This window comes from Nerophis lumbriciformis, linkage group LG39 (assembly GCF_033978685.3).
Source record: "Nerophis lumbriciformis linkage group LG39, RoL_Nlum_v2.1, whole genome shotgun sequence".
Taxonomy (NCBI): domain Eukaryota; kingdom Metazoa; phylum Chordata; class Actinopteri; order Syngnathiformes; family Syngnathidae; genus Nerophis; species Nerophis lumbriciformis.
In genome coordinates, this window is record NC_084586.2 from 20185514 (window position 1) to 20207500 (window position 21987).

Consider the following 21987-nt stretch of genomic DNA (forward strand, 5'->3'; position numbering starts at 1 on the left):
CCCCGACGCAAAAATGATTATTAGCATTCAGACAGGTTAAAATGTTGCTAAAACCATCACTTTTCTATCAGTCACAGTGACTTTTCAAAACAAAAATATTACAGCAAAAATCATATGGGTTGATTGACATGTTTATTCTGTAAGCTAACTTCAATAGTTTGAAATTATTTTGACAGTTAATGCCAATTATCCTGTCAACCTTTCACAAGACTTCAATTTGTTAATTGAAAGTATAAACACTTTTTACAGTAAACAAATGGTAAAACAGTACTAAACAATTCCATTAAAAAAAAAATTGGTGTCATTATTAACTTTCTGTCCAAGCTTGTATAATCTACTGCCTTGTTCAATTGTAAAAAATATTCTGTGCCTAAAATTCACATTTCTATCACAATTATCATACTGTAAACATGGTAAGCTAACTTCATTCAAATTAATAGTCCTGTCAATAGCATGGAATTACAATTCAAATGTAGTTTTTTTGTAAGCCTTTCAAAAGAATTCAAAATATGAAAAATTAATGAAAATGAATTGAAGCCATCAGACACTTGAAAAGTGGCACATCACATCTCTAATGTAATCATTTGAACTTTTCAACAGAAATAGCACTGCAAAAATATTAAGGACATACTTCTGTATTTTGGTAGTTATGCTGTCAACATTTAACAAGATTTCTTCAACTTGGACTTGAAAGCATAAATAGTATAAACACTTTTAACAGTATAACAGTACTCAACAATTCCAATAGATAACATTGGTGTCATTACCTTTTTGTGGCTAAAATCCGAAAAACGTTGAAAGTTTTCCACTTGTATCGCTAGCAACGGCATTAGACTTGTGTTTTTTTGTCCCAACGTGGTCTTTTACATCGCTAATTCCTCCGTGTCCGATCGAAAAATCTTGTCTGCACAAGGTGCAATTCGCGTAGTTTTCACCCTTTTTGGAACGGATAATTATTCCCGGATAGGCTTTTGAATATTCTTCACGGAATGACTGCAGTTTTCTTTTCGGTTTAAGACTCGTATGCGATTTTTCTCCGGCTGATTCCATGATCGTTCGCTCGTTTGGAAACAATGGCAACTGGTGCCTCGTGCTTGGCAGCGGTGCTATAAATAGCCTCGCGGAATGGCTCGATAGGAAGTTACGGGAAGCAGGTCGAATGTCATTGTTGTTACGCGATTTCGTGAATAAAACTTAAAAAAAAAATTAAAAAAAATTTTATGAATGAAAAACCGTATTTTTTATCACTGCAACCGTAACCCGGAATAGGTTGATGAAAACTGTACTAATTACGGGAAAACCGGAGTAGTTGGCAGGTATGCAACACACTGAATGCAATGACTGCTGCTGTTCCTGAGCTGACTCACCTGGATGATGACATCACCATTGAGGACGTCAAATCTGCCCTGAAAAACAACAAATCTCCCGGAGCTGACGGCCTCCTTTCTGAGGTTTTTAAAGCAGGTGAGGATGCGCTCGTCTCCGTTTTACACCAACTGTTTGTGTCTTGCTGGAACCATGGATATCTCCACGTGTCTTTCGAGATGCTAACATCATCACCATGTATGAAAACTAAGGGGACCGTGTAGACCAGGGGTCGGCAACCCGCGGCTCTTTAGCGCCGCCCTAGTGGCTCTCTGGAGCTTTTTAAAAAATGTATGAAAAATGGAAAAAGATGAGGGGGGAAAAAAATATATGTTTTGTTTTAATATGGTTTCTGTAGGACAAACATGACACAAACCTCCCTAATTGTTATAAAGCACACTGTCAGCTTCACTGATTCGAGTATTTGTCAAGCGCCGTTTTGTCCTACTAATTTTGGCGGTCCTTGAACTCACCGTATTTTGTTTACATCAGTGGTGCTCACACTTTTTCTGCAGGCGAGCTACTTTTCAATTGATCAAGTCGTGGGGATCTACCTCATTCATATATATCATTTATATTTACTTATTTATGAAATATATGTTTTTGTTAACAAGTTAAAGGTGTTTAATGATAATGCAAGCATGTTTAACACATAGTTAATATTGTTAATAAATTAAAGGTGTTTAATGATAATACAAGAATGTTTAATACATATAGTTAATATTGTTAACAACTTAAAGGTGTTTAATGATAATACAAGAATGTTTAATACATATAGTTAATATTGTTAACAACTTAAAGGTGTTTAATGATAATACAAGCATGTTTAATACATATAGTTAATATTATTAATAAGTTAAAGGTGTTTAAAGATAATACAAGCATGTTTAACACATATAGTTAATATTGTTAACAAGTTAAAGGTGTTTAATGATAATACAAGAATGTTTAATACATATAGTTAATATTGTTAACAACTTAAAGGTGTTTAATGATAATACAAGCATGTTTAATACATATAGTTAATATTATTAATAAGTTAAAGGTGTTTAAAGATAATGCAAGCATGTTTAACACATATAGTTAATATTGTTAACAAGTTAAGGTGTTTAATGATAATACAAGCATGTTTAACATATATAGTTAATATTGTTAATAAGTTACAGGTGTTTAAAGATAATACAAGCATGTTTAACACATATAGTTAATATTGTTAACAAGTTAAGGTGTTTAAAGATAATACAAGCATGTTTAACACATATAGTTAATATTGTTAATAAGTTAAAGGTGTTTAATGATAATACAAGCATGTTTAATACATATAGTTAATATTATTAATAAGTTAAAGGTGTTTAAAGATAATACAAGCATGTTTAATACATATAGTTAATATTGTTAACAAGTTAAAGGTGGTTAAAGATAATACAAGCATGTTTAACACATATAGTTAATATTGTTAACAACTTAAAGGTGTTTAAAGATAATGCAAGCATGTTTAACACATATAGTTAATATTGTTAATAAGTTAAAGGTGTTTAAAGATAATACAAGCATGTTTAACACATATAGTTAATATTGTTAACAAGTTAAAGGTGTTTAAAGATAATACAAGCATGTTTAACACATATAGTTAATATTGTTAATAAGTTAAAGGTGTTTAAAGATAATGCAAGCATGTTTAACACATATAGTTAATATTGTTAACAAGTTAAGGTGTTTAAAGATAATACAAGCATGTTTAACACATATAGTTAATATTGTTAATAAGTTAAAGGTGTTTAAAGATAATGCATATATATAGCATATATATAGTTAATATTGTTAACAAGTTAAAGGTGTTTAAAGATAATACAAGCATGTTTAACACTAATAGTTAATATTGTTAATAAGTTAAAGGTGTTTAAAGATAATACAAGCATGTTTAACACATATAGTTAATATTGTTAATAAATTAAAGGTGTTTAATGACAATACAAGCATGTTTAACACATATAGTTAATATTATTAATAAGTTAAAGGTGTTTAAAGATAATACAAGCATGTTTAACACATATAGTTAATATTGTTAACAAGTTAAAGGTGTTTAATGATAATACAAGCATGTTTAACATATATAGTTAATATTGTTAATAAGTTAAAGGTGTTTAAAGATAATGCAAGCATGTTTAACACATAGTTAATATTGTTAACAAGTTAAAGGTGTTTAAAGATAATACAAGCATGTTTAACACATATAGTTAATATTGTTAATAAGTTAAAGGTGTTTAAAGATAATACAAGCATGTTTAACACATATAGTTAATATTGTTAACAAGTTAAGGTGTTTAAAGATAATACAAGCATGTTTAATACATATAGTTAATATTGTTAATAAGTTAAAGGTGTTTAAAGATAATACAAGCATGTTTAACACATATAGTTAATATTGTTAACAAGTTAAGGTGTTTAAAGATAATACAAGCATGTTTAACACATATAGATTCCTTTCTTTCATGAAGACAAGAATATAAGTTGGTGTATTACCTGATTGTGATGACTTGCATTGATAGGAATCAGACAGTGGTGCTAAAAACGTCCGCATTTTCGAATGGAGGAGAAAAAAAGTCCTCCTTTCTGTCCAATACCACATGAAAGTGGTTGGTTTTTGGCATCTTATTTGTCCAGCTTCCGTACTCCTTTGTATACACTTTACAAGAAATACATTGTCGGCAAACTTCGTATACGGAGTTTGCTTGCTAGCTTGTGCACGCCAGCTTTCTGAGACTCTTGTTTTGTTAGCGCAACTATGCAACTGTGCAGTCGGTCTTTGGAGTTTTGACGACAGGTACGGCGCCAGAGTCTGTTGAAATAAAGTGTTTCTCGCCTTTCAGTCGGTCATTTTAATGAGCTGGCAGCAGCCAGCGTCATCTCAGAAGACCCTCGGGTGCCGTGAATGTCAATCAAGTGACCAAAGTGACGTCTTAGTGAAGATTTATGATCGCTCATTTTTAGGACTATTTTTTTAATGGCTGGCTGGTGATCGACTGACACACCCTCCAAGATCGACTGGTAGCTCGCGATCGACGTAATGAGCACCCCTGGTTTACATGTATAACTTTCTCCGACTTTCTAGGACATGTTTTATGCCACTTCTTTTTCTGTCTCATTTTGTCCACCAAACTTTTATGGGTGTGTGTGAATGCACAAAGGTGAGTTTTGTTGATGTTATTGACTTGTGTGGAGTGCTAATCGGGCATATTTGGTCACTGCAAGCTAATCGATGCTAACATGCTATTTAGGCTAGTGTAGACTGTAACAACTACAGAGGAATTTCTCTGCTCAGTGTTGCAATTTGCTCAAAGTGTTCTCCCACGACTACGAGTCCTTGCAGACCGTATCCTGCCCTCAAGCCAATGAGGGTTTGGAAGTGGTCGCTCCACAGTAGACACGGTGTTCTGTCTTGGACAACTACAGGAAAAGTGCATTGAACAACAAAAACCTGTTGGTGGACTTGACTAAGGCCTTTGACTACGTCAGCCGATCTGGACTCTTCTTTGTTCTGCAAATACTTGGCTGCTGCCCTAAACTGCTGAAGATGATTCCCGAATTTCATGATGGCATGAAGGCAACAGTACAGTTTGAAGGCACTCACTGACAAATCCCAGATGAGATGTGGGGTGAAGCAGGCTTGTGTTCTTGCTCCTACCCTCTTTGGAATTGTTTTCTCTGCCCTACTACTTTCCCCGAAGACTCTGGCATCCTCTTACATACCCACAGCTCAGGAAAACTTTTCAATCTAACCAGACTGCGGGCTAAGACTAAAGTACGTCATGTCATGTCATGATGCGTGAACTGCTTTATGCTGATGAAGCTGCCTTTGCCAACCACTCAGAGGCTGAACTACAACCACTCTGCACACCTTTTCACTCTGCATGCCAAGAGTTCAGCCTGCAGATTAGTTTGAAAAAGACAGTTGTCCTTGCCCGACCTGCTACCCTGAACCCTGCTATCTCCAACTCCAACACACCTCTATCTGTGGTGGACAAATTCACCTACCTGGGATCCACAATCTCCGTCTTCAACACACCTCTATCTGTGGTGGACAAATTCACCTACCTGGGATCCACAATCTCCGTCTTCAACACACCTCTATCTGTGGTGGACAAATTCACCTACCTGGGATCCACAGTCTCCAACTCCAACACACCTCTATCTGTGGTGGACAAATTCACCTACTGTACCTGGGATCCACAATCTCTATCTCCAACACACCTCTATCTGTGGTGGACAAATTCACCTACCTGGGATCCACAGTCTCCATCTCCAACACACCTCTATCTGTGGTGGACAAATTCACCTACTGTACCTGGGATCCACAATCTCTATCTCCAACACGCCTCTATCTGTGGTGGACAAATTCACCTACCTGGGATCCACAGTCTCCATCTCCAACACACCTCTATCTGTTGTGGACAAATTCACCTACCTGGGATCCACAGTCTCCATCTCCAACACACCTCTATCTGTTGTGGACAAATTCACCTACCTGGGATCCACAGTTTCCGTCTTCAACACACCTCTATCTGTGGTGGACAAATTCACCTACCTGGGATCCACAGTCTCCATCTCCAACAAACCTCTATCTGTGGTGGACAAATTCACCTACCTGGGATCCACAGTCTCCATCTCCAACACGCCTCTCTGTGGTGGACAAATTCACCTACCTGGGATCCAGAGTCTCCGTCTTCAACACACCTCTATCTGTTGTGGACAAATTTACCGACCTGGGATCCACAGTCTCCAACTCCAACACACCTCTATCTGTGGTGGACAAATTCACCTACCTGGGATCCACAGTCTCCAACTCCAACACACCTCTATCTGTGGTGGACAAATTCACCTACCTGGGATCCACAGTCTCCATCTCCAACACACCTCTATCTGTTGTGGACAAATTCACCTACCTGGGATCCACAGTCTCCGTCTTCAACACACCTCTATCTGTGGTGGACAAATTCACCTACCTGGGATCCACAGTCTCCATCTCCAACAAACCTCTATCTGTGGTGGACAAATTCACCTACCTGGGATCCACAGTCTCCATCTCCAACACGCCTCTCTGTGGTGGACAAATTCACCTACCTGGGATCCACAGTCTCCGTCTTCAACACACCTCTATCTGTTGTGGACAAATTTACCGACCTGGGATCCACAGTCTCCAACTCCAACACACCTCTATCTGTGGTGGACAAATTCACCTACCTGGGATCCACAGTCTCCAACTCCAACACACCTCTATCTGTGGTGGACAAATTCACCTACCTGGGATCCACAGTCTCCGTCTTCAACACACCTCTATCTGTGGTGGACAAATTCACCTACCTGGGATCCACTGTCTCCATCGCCAACACACCTCTATCTGTGGTGGACAAATTCACCTACCTGGGATCCACAGTCTCCAACACCAACACACCTCTATCTGTGGTGGACAAATTCACCTACCTGGGATCCACAGTCTCCATCTCCAACACGCCTCTATCTGTGGTGGACAAATTCACCTACCTGGGATCCACAGTCTCCATCTCCAACACGCCTCTCTGTGGTGGACAAATTAACCTACCTGGGATCCACAGTCTCCGTCTTCAACACACCTCTATCTGTGGTGGACAAATTCACCTACCTGGGATCCACAGTCTCCGTCTCCAACACACCTCTATCTGTGGTGGACAAATTCACCTACCTGGGATCCACAGTCTCCATCTCCAACACACCTCTATCTGTGGTGGACAAATTCACCTACCTGGGATCCACAGTCTCCATCTCCAACACACCTCTATCTGTGGTGGACAAATTCCCCTACCTGGGATCCACAGTCTCCGTCTCCAACAAACCTCTATCTGTGGTGGAAAAATTCACCTACCTGGGATCCACAGTCTCCATCTCCAACACACCTCTATCTGTGGTGGACAAATTCACCTACCTGGGATCCACAGTCTCTGTCTCCAACACACCTCTATCTGTGGTGGACAAATTCACCTACCTGGGATCCACAGTCTCCAACTCCAACACACCTCTATCTGTGGTGGACAAATTCACCTACCTGGGATCCACAGCCTCCAACTCCAACACACCTCTATCTGTGGTGGACAAATTCACCTACCTGGGATCCACAGTCTCCAACTCCAACACACCTCTATCTGTGGTGGACAAATTCACCTACCTGGGATCCACAGTTTCCAACTCCAACACACCTCTATCTGTGGTGGACAAATTCACCTACCTGGGATCCACAGTCTTCAACTCCAACACACCTCTATCTGTAGTGGACAAATTCACCTACCTGGGATCCACAGTCTCCATCTCCAACATACCTCTATCTGTGGTGGACAAATTCACCTACCTGGGATCCACAGTCTTCAACTCCAACACACCTCTATCTGTAGTGGACAAATTCACCTACCTGGGATCCACAGTCTCCATCTCCAACACACCTCTATCTGTTGTGGACAAATTCACCTACCTGGGATCCACAGTCTCCGTCTTCAACACACCTCTATCTGTGGTGGACAAATTCACCTACCTGGGATCCACAGTCTCCATCTACAACAAACCTCTATCTGTGGTGGACAAATTCACCTACCTGGGATCCACAGTCTCCATCTCCAACACGCCTCTCTGTGGTGGACAAATTCACCTACCTGGGATCCACAGTCTCTGTCTTCAACACACCTCTATCTGTGGTGGACAAATTCACCTACCTGGGATCCACAGTCTCCAACTCCAACACACCTCTATCTGTGGTGGACAAATTCACCTACCTGGGATCCACAGTCTCCAACTCCAACACACCTCTATCTGTGGTGGACAAATTCACCTACCTGGGATCCACAGTCTCCGTCTCCAACACACCTCTGTCTGTGGTGGACAAATTCACCTACCTGGGATCCACAGTTTCCATCTCCAACACACCTCTATCTGTGGTGGACAAATTCCCCTACCTGGGATCCACAGTCTCCGTCTCCAACAAACCTCTATCTGTGGTGGAAAAATTCACCTACCTGGGATCCACAGTCTCCATCTCCAACACACCTCTATCTGTGGTGGACAAATTCACCTACCTGGGATCCACAGTCTCTGTCTCCAACACACCTCTATCTGTGGTGGACAAATTCACCTACCTGGGATCCACAGTCTCCATCTCCAACACACCTCTATCTGTGGTGGACAAATTCACCTACCTGGGATCCACAGTCTCCATCTCCAACACACCTCTATCTGTGGTGGACAAATTCACCTACCTGGGATCCACAGTCTCCATCTCCAACACACCTCTATCTGTGGTGGACAAATTCCCCTACCTGGGATCCACAGTCTCCGTCTCCAACAAACCTCTATCTGTGGTGGAAAAATTCACCTACCTGGGATCCACAGTCTCCATCTCCAACACACCTCTATCTGTGGTGGACAAATTTACCTACCTGGGATCCACAGTCTCTGTCTCCAACACACCTCTATCTGTGGTGGACAAATTCACCTACCTGGGATCCACAGTCTCCAACTCCAACACACCTCTATCTGTGGTGGACAAATTCACCTACCTGGGATCCACAGCCTCCAACTCCAACACACCTCTATCTGTGGTGGACAAATTCACCTACCTGGGATCCACAGTCTCCAACACCAACACACCTCTATCTGTGGTGGACAAATTCACCTACCTGGGATCCACAGTTTCCAACTCCAACACACCTCTATCTGTGGTGGACAAATTCACCTACCTGGGATCCACAGTCTTCAACTCCAACACACCTCTATCTGTAGTGGACAAATTCACCTACCTGGGATCCACAGTCTCCATCTCCAACATACCTCTATCTGTGGTGGACAAATTCACCTACCTGGGATCCACAGTCTTCAACTCCAACACACCTCTATCTGTAGTGGACAAATTCACCTACCTGGGATCCACAGTCTCCATCTCCAACACACCTCTATCTGTTGTGGACAAATTCACCTACCTGGGATCCACAGTCTCCGTCTTCAACACACCTCTATCTGTGGTGGACAAATTCACCTACCTGGGATCCACAGTCTCCATCTCCAACAAACCTCTATCTGTGGTGGACAAATTCACCTACCTGGGATCCACAGTCTCCATCTCCAACACGCCTCTCTGTGGTGGACAAATTCACCTACCTGGGATCCACAGTCTCCGTCTTCAACACACCTCTATCTGTGGTGGACAAATTCACCTACCTGGGATCCACAGTCTCCAACTCCAACACACCTCTATCTGTGGTGGACAAATTCACCTACCTGGGATCCACAGTCTCCAACTCCAACACACCTCTATCTGTGGTGGACAAATTCACCTACCTGGGATCCACAGTCTCCGTCTCCAACACACCTCTGTCTGTGGTGGACAAATTCACCTACCTGGGATCCACAGTTTCCATCTCCAACACACCTCTGTCTGTGGTGGACAAATTCACCTACCTGGGATCCACAGTCTCCATCTCCAACACGCCTCTATCTGTGGTGGACAAATTCACCTACCTGGGATCCACAGTCTCCATCTCCAACACGCCTCTCTGTGGTGGACAAATCCACCTACCTGGGATCCACAATCTCCGTCTTCAACACACCTCTATCTGCGGTGGACAAATTCACCTACCTGGGATCCACAGTCTCCGTCTTCAACACACCTCTATCTGTGGTGGACAAATTCACCTACCTGGGATCCACAGTCTCCATCTCCAACACACCTCTATCTGCGGTGGACAAATTCACCTACCTGGGATCCACAGTCTCCATCGCCAACACGCCTCTATCTGTTGTGGACAAATTCACCTACCTGGGATCCACAATCTCCGTCTTCAACGCACCTCTATCTGTTGTGGACAAATTTACCGACCTGGGATCCACAGTCTCCATCTCCAACAAACCTCTATCTGTGGTGGAAAAATGTAGTAGTAGTAGTACCAATGTATGTAATAAAAGTACTTCCATAGTAGTAGTAGTACCAATGCATGTTATAAAAGTACTCCCATAGTAGTAGTAGTAGTAGTAGTAGTACCAATGTATGTAATAAAAGTACTTCCATAGTAGTAGTAGTACCAATGTATGTAATAAAAGTACTTCCATAGTAGTAGTAGTACCAATGCACATTATAAAAATACTTCCATTAGTTGTGAGTACAAAAAAGCTGCAAGAAAACAAGTTTTTTAAATGTCTTTATGTCCCAAAGTCAGAAGAACGTCAGAGTGACGCCTCTTCTGCAACATAAATATCTTTGATTGTCTGCTAGTTGACAGCAAATATAGGAACTCTTCATCAAGTCATTGAATGATGCTCACATGTGACATCTTCTTGTCCTCACCTGTGGTGTAGTCTTCACCTCTATTTACAAAATATAAAAATATATTATTTTGAAAAACTGCTAGGAAAAAGATTTAAAAAGTTCATGAATATCTGTGTTGGCCCTGTGATGAGGTGGCAACTTGTCCAGGGTGTACCCCGCCTTCCGCCCAAATGCAGCTGAGATAGGCTCCAGCACCCCCCGCAACCCCGAACGGGACAAGCGGTAGAAAATGGATGGATGAATATAATGTTCGGGTGTATGGTGGTGTGGACGTCACGACGATACCACTCAATGTTCGGGTGTATGGTGGTGTGGACGATACCACTCAATGTTCGGGTGTATGGCGGTGTGGACGACACAACGATACCACTCAATGTTTGAGTGTATGGCGGTGTGGACGTCACCACGATACCACTCAATGTTCGGGTGTATGGCGGTGTGGACGACACGACGATACCACTCAATGTTTGAGTGTATGGTGGTGTGGACGACACAACGATACCACTCAATGTTTGAGTGTATGGCGGTGTGGACGTCACCACGATACCACTCAATGTTCGGGTGTATGGCGGTGTGGACGACACGACGATACCACTCAATGTTTGAGTGTATGGTGGTGTGGACGACACGACGATACCACTCAATGTTCGGGTGTATGGTTGTGTGGACGATACCACTCAATGTTCGGGTGTATGGCGGTGTGGACGTCACAACGATACCACTCAATGTTCGGGTGTATGGCGGTGTGGACGTCACAACGATACCACTCAATGTTCGGGTGTATGGTGGTGTGGACGACACGAAGATACCACTCAATGTTTGGGTGTATGGTGGTGTGGACGACCCGACAATACCACTCAATGTTCAGTTGTATGGTGGTGTGGACGACACGACGATACCACTCAATGTTCGGGTGTATGGTTGTGTGGACGATACCACTCAATGTTCGGGTGTATAGCGGTGTGGACGTCACGACGATACCACTCAATGTTCGGGTGTATGGCAATGTGGACGACACAACGATACCACTCAATGTTTGGGTGTATGGTGGTGTGGACGACCCGACAATACCACTCAATGTTCAGGTGTATGGTGGTGTGGACGACACGACGATACCACTGAATGTTTGGGTGTATGGTGGTGTGGACGACACAACGATACCACTCAATGTTCGGGTGTATGGTGGTGCGGACGACACGACGATACCACTGAATGTTTGGGTGTATGGTGGTGTGGACGACACAACAATACCACTCAATGTTTGGGTGTATGGTGGTGTGGACGACACAACAATACCACTCAATGTTCGGGTGTATGGTGGTGTGGACGACACGACGATACCACTGAATGTTTGGGTGTATGGTGGTGTGGACGACACAACAATACCACTCAATGTTCGGGTGTATGGTGGTGCGGACGACACGACGATACCACTCAATGTTCGGGTGTATGGTTGTGTGGACGATACCACTCAATGTTCGGGTGTATGGCGGTGTGGACGTCACAACGATACCACTCAATGTTCGGGTGTATGGCAGTGTGGACGTCACGACGATACCACTCAATGTTCGGGTGTATGGCGGTGTGGACGATACCACTCAATGTTCGGGTGTATGGCGGTGTGGACGTCACAACGGTACCACTCAATGTTCGGGTGTATGGCAGTGTGGACGTCACGACGATACCACTCAATGTTCGGGTGTATGGTGGTGTGGACGACATGAAGATACCACTCAATGTTCGGGTGTATGGTGGTGTGGACAACACGACAATACCACTCGGTGTTCAGGTGTATGGTGGTGTGGACAACACAACAATACCACTCAATGTTTGGGTGTATGGTGGTGAGGACAACACGACAATACCACTCAATGTTCAAGTGTATGGTGGTGTGGACGACCCGACAATACCACTCAATGTTCAGGTGTATGATGGTGTGGACGACACCACTCGATGTTCAGGTGTATGGTGGTGTGGACGACCCGACAATACCACTCAATGTTCAGGTGTATGGTGGTGTGGACGACCCGACAATACCACTCAATGTTCAGGTGTATGGTGGTGTGGACGACACCACTCAATGTTCAGGTGTATGGTGGTGTGGACGACACAACAATACCACTCAATGTTTGAGTGTATGGTGGTGTGGACGACACGACGATACCACTCAATGTTTGAGTGTATGGTGGTGTGGACGACACCACTCAATGTTCAGGTGTATGGTGGTGTGGACGAAACAACAATACCACTCAATGTTCAGGTGTATGGTGGTGTGGACGACACGACGATACCACTCAATGTTCGGGTGTATGGTTGTGTGGACGATACCACTCAATGTTCGGGTGTATGGCGGTGTGGACGTCACAACGATACCACTCAATGTTCGAGTGTATGGCAGTGTGGACGACACGACGATACCACTCAATGTTCGGGTGTATGGTTGTGTGGACGATACCACTCAATGTTCGGGTGTATGGCGGTGTGGACGTCACAACGATACCACTCAATGTTCGGGTGTATGGCAGTGTGGACGTCACGACGATACCACTCAATGTTCGGGTGTATGGCAATGTGGACGACACAACGATACCACTCAATGTTTGGGTGTATGGTGGTGTGGACGACCCGACAATACCACTCAATGTTCAGTTGTATGGTGGTGTGGACGACACGACGATACCACTCAATGTTCGGGTGTATGGTTGTGTGGACGATACCACTCAATGTTCGGGTGTACAGCGGTGTGGACGTCACGACGATACCACTCAATGTTCGGGTGTACGGCAATGTGGACGACACAACGATACCACTCAATGTTTGGGTGTATGGTGGTGTGGACGACCCGACAATACCACTCAATGTTCAGGTGTATGGTGGTGTGGACGACACGACGATACCACTCAATGTTCGGGTGTATGGCAGTGTGGACGTCACAACGATACCACTCAATGTTCGGGTGTATCGCAATGTGGACGACACAACGATACCACTCAATGTTCGGGTGTATGGCAATGTGGACGTCACAACGATACCACTCAATGTTCGGGTGTATGGCAGTGTGGACGACACGACGATACCACTCAATGTTCGGGTGTATGGTTGTGTGGACGATACCACTCAATGTTCGGGTGTATGGCGGTGTGGACGTCACAACGATACCACTCAATGTTCGGGTGTATGGCAGTGTGGACGTCACGACGATACCACTCAATGTTCGGGTGTATGGCAATGTGGACGACACAACGATACCACTCAATGTTTGGGTGTATGGTGGTGTGGACGACCCGACAATACCACTCAATGTTCAGGTGCATGGTGGTGTGGACGACACGACGATACCACTCAATGTTCGGGTGTATGGCAGTGTGGACGTCACGACGATACCACTCAATGTTCGGGTGTATCGCAATGTGGACGACACAACGATACCACTCAATGTTCGGGTGTATGGCAATGTGGACGTCACAACGATACCACTCAATGTTTGGGTGTATGGTGGTGTGGACGACACGAAGATACCACTCAATGTTCGGGTGTATGACAGTGTGGACAACACAACAATACCACTCAGTGTTCGGGTGTATGGTGGTGTGGACAACACGACAATACCACTCAGTGTTCGGGTGTATGGTGGTGTGGACAACACGACAATACCACTCAATGTTCGGGTGTATGGTGGTGTGGACGACCCGACAATACCACTCAATGTTCAGGTGTATGATGGTGTGGACGACACCACTCAATGTTCAGGTGTATAGTGGTGTGGACGACCCGACAATACCACTCAATGTTCAGGTGTATGGTGGTGTGGACGACACGACGATACCACTCAATTTTCGGGTGTATGGCAATGTGGACGACACAACCATACCACTCAATGTTCGGGTGTATGGCAATGTGGACGTCACAACGATACCACTCAATGTTCGGGTGTATGACAGTGTGGACGACACGAAGATACCACTCAATGTTCGGGTGTATGACAGTGTGGACAACACAACAATACCACTCAGTGTTCAGGTGTATGGTGGTGTGGACAACACGACAATACCACTCAATGTTCGGGTGTATGGCAGTGTGGATGTCACGACGATACCACTCAATGTTCGGGTGTATGGCAATGTGGACGACACAACCATTCCACTCAATGTTCGGGTGTATGGCAATGTGGACGTCACAACGATACCACTCAATGTTTGGGTGTATGGTGGTGTGGACGACACGAAGATACCACTCAATGTTCGGGTGTATGACAGTGTGGACAACACAACAATACCACTCAGTGTTCGGGTGTATGGTGGTGTGGACAACACGACAATACCACTCAATGTTCGGGTGTATGGCAGTGTGGATGTCACGACGATACCACTCAATGTTCGGGTGTATGGCAATGTGGACGACACAACCATACCACTCAATGTTCGGGTGTATGGCAATGTGGACGTCACAACGATACCACTCAATGTTTGGGTGTATGGTGGTGTGGACGACACGAAGATACCACTCAATGTTCGGGTGTATGACAGTGTGGACAACACAACAATACCACTCAGTGTTCGGGTGTATGGTGGTGTGGACAACACGACAATACCACTCAATGTTCGGGTGTATGGCAGTGTGGATGTCACGACGATACCACTCAATGTTCGGGTGTATGGCAATGTGGACGACACAACCATACCACTCAATGTTCGGGTGTATGGCAATGTGGACGTCACAACGATACCACTCAATGTTTGGGTGTATGGTGGTGTGGACGACACGAAGATACCACTCAATGTTCGGGTGTATGACAGTGTGGACAACACAACAATACCACTCAGTGTTCGGGTGTATGGTGGTGTGGACAACACGACAATACCACTCAATGTTCGGGTGTATGGTGGTGTGGACGACACCACTCAATGTTCAGGTGTATGGTGGTGTGGATGATACCACTCAATGTTCAGGTGTATGGTGGTGTGGACGACACCACTCAATGTTCAGGTGTATGGTGGTGTGGACGACACCACTCAATGTTCAGGTGTATGGTGGTGTGGATGATACCACTCAATGTTCAGGTGTGTGGTGGTGTGGACGTCACGACGATGCTGTTGGATGTAGAACGATACGGCTTGCAGCAGAGACGATATCAGACGTCCAAGTCGCTTCGTGCCGTCTCCACACTTTGGATCAAGGAGGGAAAAGTTGGTCTCTCTGCAGGATGGCTGCTCCAACACTCAGACATCATCTGCTGGATCTGCTCAGGAAGCATGACATTTAATGATAATATTTGTCAAATATGATTATTAATAGTTGTAAAATATGATCATATTTGTGAAATATAATAATAATCATGAAATATGAATAATATTGTGAAATAAATGTTAATATTTGTGAACTATTATTATTTGTCAATTATGATTATATCTGTGAAATATAATATTTGTGAAATATGATTATTAATATTCGTTAAATATGAGTATTAATATTTTTGAGTAATATTTGTGAAGTACAATATTTGTGAAATATGATTATTAATATTTGTGAAATAATACATTTGTGAAATATGATTATAATATTCGTTTAATTGATTATTCATATTTGTGAGTAATGATATTTGTGAAATATAATATTTGTGAACTATAAATATTAATATTTGTGAAATATGTTTATTGTAAAATATATTTGTGAAATATGAGTATTAATACTTGTGAAATATAGGCGTAAAATATGATTATATTTGTGAAATATGATTACGATGTGTAACATAATAATATTTGTGAAATATGAATAATATTGTGAAATATAATTATTAATATTAGTGAAATGTGATTATTAAAATTTGTCAAATGATTATATCTGAAATATGATTTATTTGCGTGAAATACGATTATTTGTGAAATATGATTAGAATATTTGTAAAATATAATATTTGTGCAATATGATTATTAATATTTGTGAAATATGATTATAATATTGTAAAATAAGATTTATTTTCGTGAAATATGATCATATTTGTGAAATATGATTAATATGTGTAAAGTATGAACATATTTGTGAATTACGATTATATTTGTGAAATATTAATAATATTGTGAAATATCATTATAATATTTGTGACATATCATTATTCACAAATATGATTATTCATATTTATATATATATTGTGAAATATAATTATTAATATTAGTGAAATGTGATTATTAAAATTTGTCAAATGATTATATCTGTGAAATATGATTTATTTGCGTGAAATACGATTATTTGTGAAATATGATTAGAATATTTGTAAAATATAATATTTGTGCAATATGATTAATATTTGTGAAATATATATTTGGTGAAATATGATTATTTTCCTGAAATATAATATTTGTTAACTATTATTATTAATGTGTGAATTAAGATTATATTTGTAAAATAGAATAATTGTGAAATACAATTAATATCTGTGAAATATGATCAATATTTGTGAAATATGATTAACATTCGTGAAATATGTATAATATTTATTAAAATAATCATATTCATGAAATGTAATATTTATAAAAAAAATAATCGTATTTATGAAATGTCACAGTATTTTTTTATGAAAAATAATCATATTTAGGAGAATATTTCACAATCATATTCATGATAATGTCACAATAATTTTTATGAAAAGTAATAATCATGATATGTCACAGTAATGTTTATGAAAATTAATAATCATATTTATGATATGTCACAATAATATTTATGAAAAGTAATCATATTAATGTTATGTCACAGTAATATTTATGAAAAGTAATAATCATATTCATGATATGTCACAGTAATATTTATGAAAAGTAATACTCATATTTATGATATGTCACAGTAATATTTATGAAAAGTAATAATCATATTTATGATATGTCACAGTAATATTTATGAAAAGTAATAATCACATTGTTATGTCACAGTAATATTTATGAAAAGTAATAATCATATTGTTATGTCACAGTAATGTTTATGAAAAGTAATAATCATATTTATGTTATGTCACAGTAATATTTATGAAAAGTAATAATCATATGTATGATATGTCACAGTAATATTTATGAAAAGTAATAATCATATGTATGATATGTCACAGTGATATTTATGAAAAGTAATAATCACATTAATGTTATGTCACAGTAATATTTATGAAAAGTAATAATCATATTTATGATATGTCAAAGTAATATTTATGAAAAGTAATAATCATATTAATGTTATGTCACAGTAATATTTATGACAAGTAATAATCATATTGTTATGTCACAGTAATATTTATGAAAAGTAATAATCATATTAATGTTATGTCACAGTAATATTTATGAAAAGTAATAATCATATTTATGATATGTCACAGTAATATTTATGAAAAGTAATAATCACATTAATGTTATGTCACAGTAATATTTATGAAAAGTAATAATCATATTTATGATATGTCAAAGTAATATTTATGAAAAGTAATAATAATATTAATGTTATGTCACAGTAATATTTATGAAAAGTAATAATCATATTGTTATGTCACAGTAATATTTATGAAAAGTAATAATCACATTAATGTTATGTCACAGTAATATTTATGAAAAGTAATAATCATATTGTTATGTCACAGTAATGTTTATGAAAAGTAATAATCATATTTATGTTATGTCACAGTAATATTTATGAAAAGTAATAATCATATGTATGATATGTCACAGTAATGTTTATGAAAAGTAATAATCATATGTATGATATGTCACAGTGATATTTATGAAAAGTAATAATCATATTAATGTTATGTCACAGTAATATTTATGAAAAGTAATAATCATATTGTTATGTCACAGTAATATTTATGAAAAGTAATAATCATATTAATGTTATGTCACAGTAATATTTATGAAAAGTAATAATCATATTTATGATATGTCACAGTAATATTTATGAAAAGTAATAATCACATTAATGATATGTCACAGTAATATTTATGAAAAGTAATAATCATATTAATGTTATGTCACAGTAATATTTATGAAAAGTAATAATCATATTGTTATGTCACAGTAATATTTATGAAAAGTAATAATCATATTAATGTTATGTCACAGTAATATTTATGAAAAGTAATAATCATATTTATGATATGTCACAGTAATATTTATGAAAAGTAATAATCACATTAATGTTATGTCACAGTAATATTTATGAAAAGTAATAATCATATTTATGATATGTCAAAGTAATATTTATGAAAAGTAATAATAATATTAATGTTATGTCACAGTAATATTTATGAAAAGTAATAATCATATTGTTATGTCACAGTAATATTTATGAAAAGTAATAATCATATTAATGTTATGTCACAGTAATATTTATGACAAGTAATAATCATATTAATGTTATGTCACAGTAATATTTATGAAAAGTAATAATCATATTAATGTTATGTCACAGTAATATTTATGAAAAGTAATAATCATATTAATGTTATGTCACAGTAATATTTATGAAAAGTAATAATCATATTAATGTTATGTCACAGTAATATTTATGAAAAGTAATAATCATATTAATGTTATGTCACAGTAATATTTATGAAAAGTAATAATCATATTAATGTTATGTCACAGTAATGTTTATGAAAAGTAATAATCATAGTCATGATATGTCACAGTAATATTTATGAAAAGTGCTGACCTGGCGAGGACAGGTGTGCGGCGCAGGCAAGCGGTATCCTTGCTTGAGGAGGTCGATCAGGTGATAGACGATCATCTGACCTTGCTTCTCATGGCCCATCTGCTCCATGAACACCTGTGTGGGACAGGAAGTGATGAGGCAATCAGTCAGCAGTACTTCCTGGATCGGTGCAGGTGTGCCGAGTACCGCAGGTGGGCTGCAGCCTTTCTCGCAGTAGGTGAACAGCTCGTAGAGGACCACGCCAAAACTCCACACGTCCGACGCCACCGAGAACTTGCTCTCCGTCAAAGACTCGGGAGAATACCTGGCAGGTACATTACACAGGTATTGAGACAAAGGCCTTCTCTTCCAGCAGTAGTAACAACAAAATGCTGGTGTGCTCCACGTCACATGACACTGCTCCACCATGACGGTCACCTGACTTGTGGTGGACAGGTGTGCCACCTTTGTGGGCTCCTGGTCACAAAGACTTGAGGCTGTACTTGCTGCCAAAGGTGCGTCAACAAAGTATTGATCATAGGGTCCGTATACTTATGTACTTTTTCTTTTATAATTGTAATACATTTGAACATTTGTTTGGGTAAGGAGTATTCATTTATTCCATTTTGGAAGAAGGTGGTTCTGTTCATATACAGCAGGGCTGTCAAACCCAGTTTCATTGAGGGCCACATCGCTGCCCTTAGAGGGCCACTTCAATAATATAAATTGCCTCATTACACAATTATTCATTATCATATACTGTATATTTTTCAGAGGTGTGGACTCGAGTCACATGACTTGGACTCGAGTCAGACTCGAGTCATGGATTTGATGACTTTAGACTGGACTTGACAAAATGTAAAAAGACTTGCAACTCGACTTAGACTTTAACATCAATGACTTGTGACTTCACTTGGACTTGAGCCTTTTGAATTGACATGACTTGACATGACTTGCTACTTTCCCCAAAACCCAAAGATGAAAAAGTTATTCGGGAGCGCTCCGTATTTTTCATTGTGTACTTGTCTATCAGCGTTGCGTGTGTCAGCTGGTGTGGTCTCAGTACAACAGCCAATCAAATTAGATCTACTTTGTTTTCATCACACAGCATTCATCCAATCAAATTGCAGGACAACCAAGGAAGAAGACATGTCCAAACCACACGCCAGTGAACAAAAAATGATACCTAAAATAATTTTGTTTGGGTATAAAAATTACGAGGTGGTCAACACAAAACGGTTTGCAGTATGCAACACATGCGGTTCGAAAATGACTGATGGAGAGGCAACAACTTCCAACTTCGTCCGGCATTTGAAGTTGCACAAAGAACGGTAAGTTTTGAATGTAAGATAACGTTTATTGGCTAAGTAACGTGACTTTTATTTGCTGTGTAGTTAAATCAGTGAGGCTGTAAACTCACTGCTAACGTTATAACGTTATTGCAAACACGGGAATCTGTTGCAGTTCACTACCTTATTCATACTTTTTGTTCAGTGATTTTTTTTAAGCAGGGTTACGTTAGTCAATATATCACACGTAACGTTAGACGGCGGTCAGCAGCACCGCGTATTTTAGCCACCTAAAAAAAGACAAAAATAGTCAAATAAAGGTCAGTTAAAATGTATACCGTATTTTCCGCACTATAAGGCGCACCTAAAAACCACAATTTTTCTCAAAAGCTGACAGTGCGCCTTATAACCCGGTGCGCTTTATTACGATTCATTTTCATAAAGTTTCGGTCTCGCAACTTCGGTAAACAGCCGCCATCTTTTTTCCCGGTAGAACAGGAAGCGCTTCTTCTTCTACGCAAGCAACCGCCAAGGAAAGCACCCGCCCCCATAGAACAGGAAGCGCTTCACCCGCCCCCATAGAACAGGAAGCGCTTCACCCGCCCCCGGAAGAAGAAGAAAAAACGCGCGGATATCACCGTACGTTTCATTTCCTGTTTACATCTGTAAAGACCACAAAATGGCTCCTACTAAGCGATCCGGTTCATAAAAAGACGCAATCTCTCCATCCGCACACGGATTACTACCGTATTTCACAGCTGATATTCCTGTGAACTGCACTGTGGAACGGGAGCACGTACGGTGAATATTCGCACCACAGGGAATGAGAAGTCATCCTTCACTGTGGTTCTAGCTTGCCATGCTAACTTCCACCCATGATGATATTCAAAAGGAAGACCTTGCCAAAAGAGACCTTTCCAGCCGGCGTCATCATAAAAGCTAACTCGAAGGGATGGATGGATGAAGAAAAGATGAGCGAGTGGTTAAGGGAAGTTTACGCGAAGAGGCCGGGTGGCTTTTTTCACACAGCTCCGAAGGCGAACACACCTTCACTAAGACGGGCAGATAGCGCCGGTCGACATACGCCAACATCTGCCAGTGGATCGTAAATGCCTGGGCAGATAGTTTCGGTCACAACTGTGGTCCGAGCTTTCCGGAAGGCAGGATTCACAGAACTGCTGCACAACAACAGCGACACTGAATCCGATGACTTCGACGAGGCGGAGCCGGCCATTTTTGGATCCCACGCTTGCGCAACTTTTCAATTCGGACACCGAAGACGAAGAATTCGAAGGATTTACGAATGAAGAATAACTTCAGAAGGTG

The 21987-nt window shown here is 40.3% G+C and overlaps 1 protein-coding gene across 1 annotated transcript in view; it reads right to left on the reverse strand.

Moving 5' to 3' along the window:
• Positions 1-15607: 15607 nt before the first annotated feature.
• jak2a (Janus kinase 2a) overlaps positions 15608-21987 on the reverse strand; it is a 103692-nt gene continuing 97312 nt past the window's right edge. Inside the window, exons 22-24 of the mRNA XM_061932116.1 lie at positions 19580-19697; positions 19394-19507; positions 15608-15944 (exon numbers count right to left, since the gene is read on the reverse strand). Of these exons, the coding sequence (XP_061788100.1) occupies positions 15837-15944; positions 19394-19507; positions 19580-19697 (340 nt within the window). The 3' untranslated portion in view covers positions 15608-15836. The remainder of the gene's footprint in view (positions 15945-19393; positions 19508-19579; positions 19698-21987) is intronic.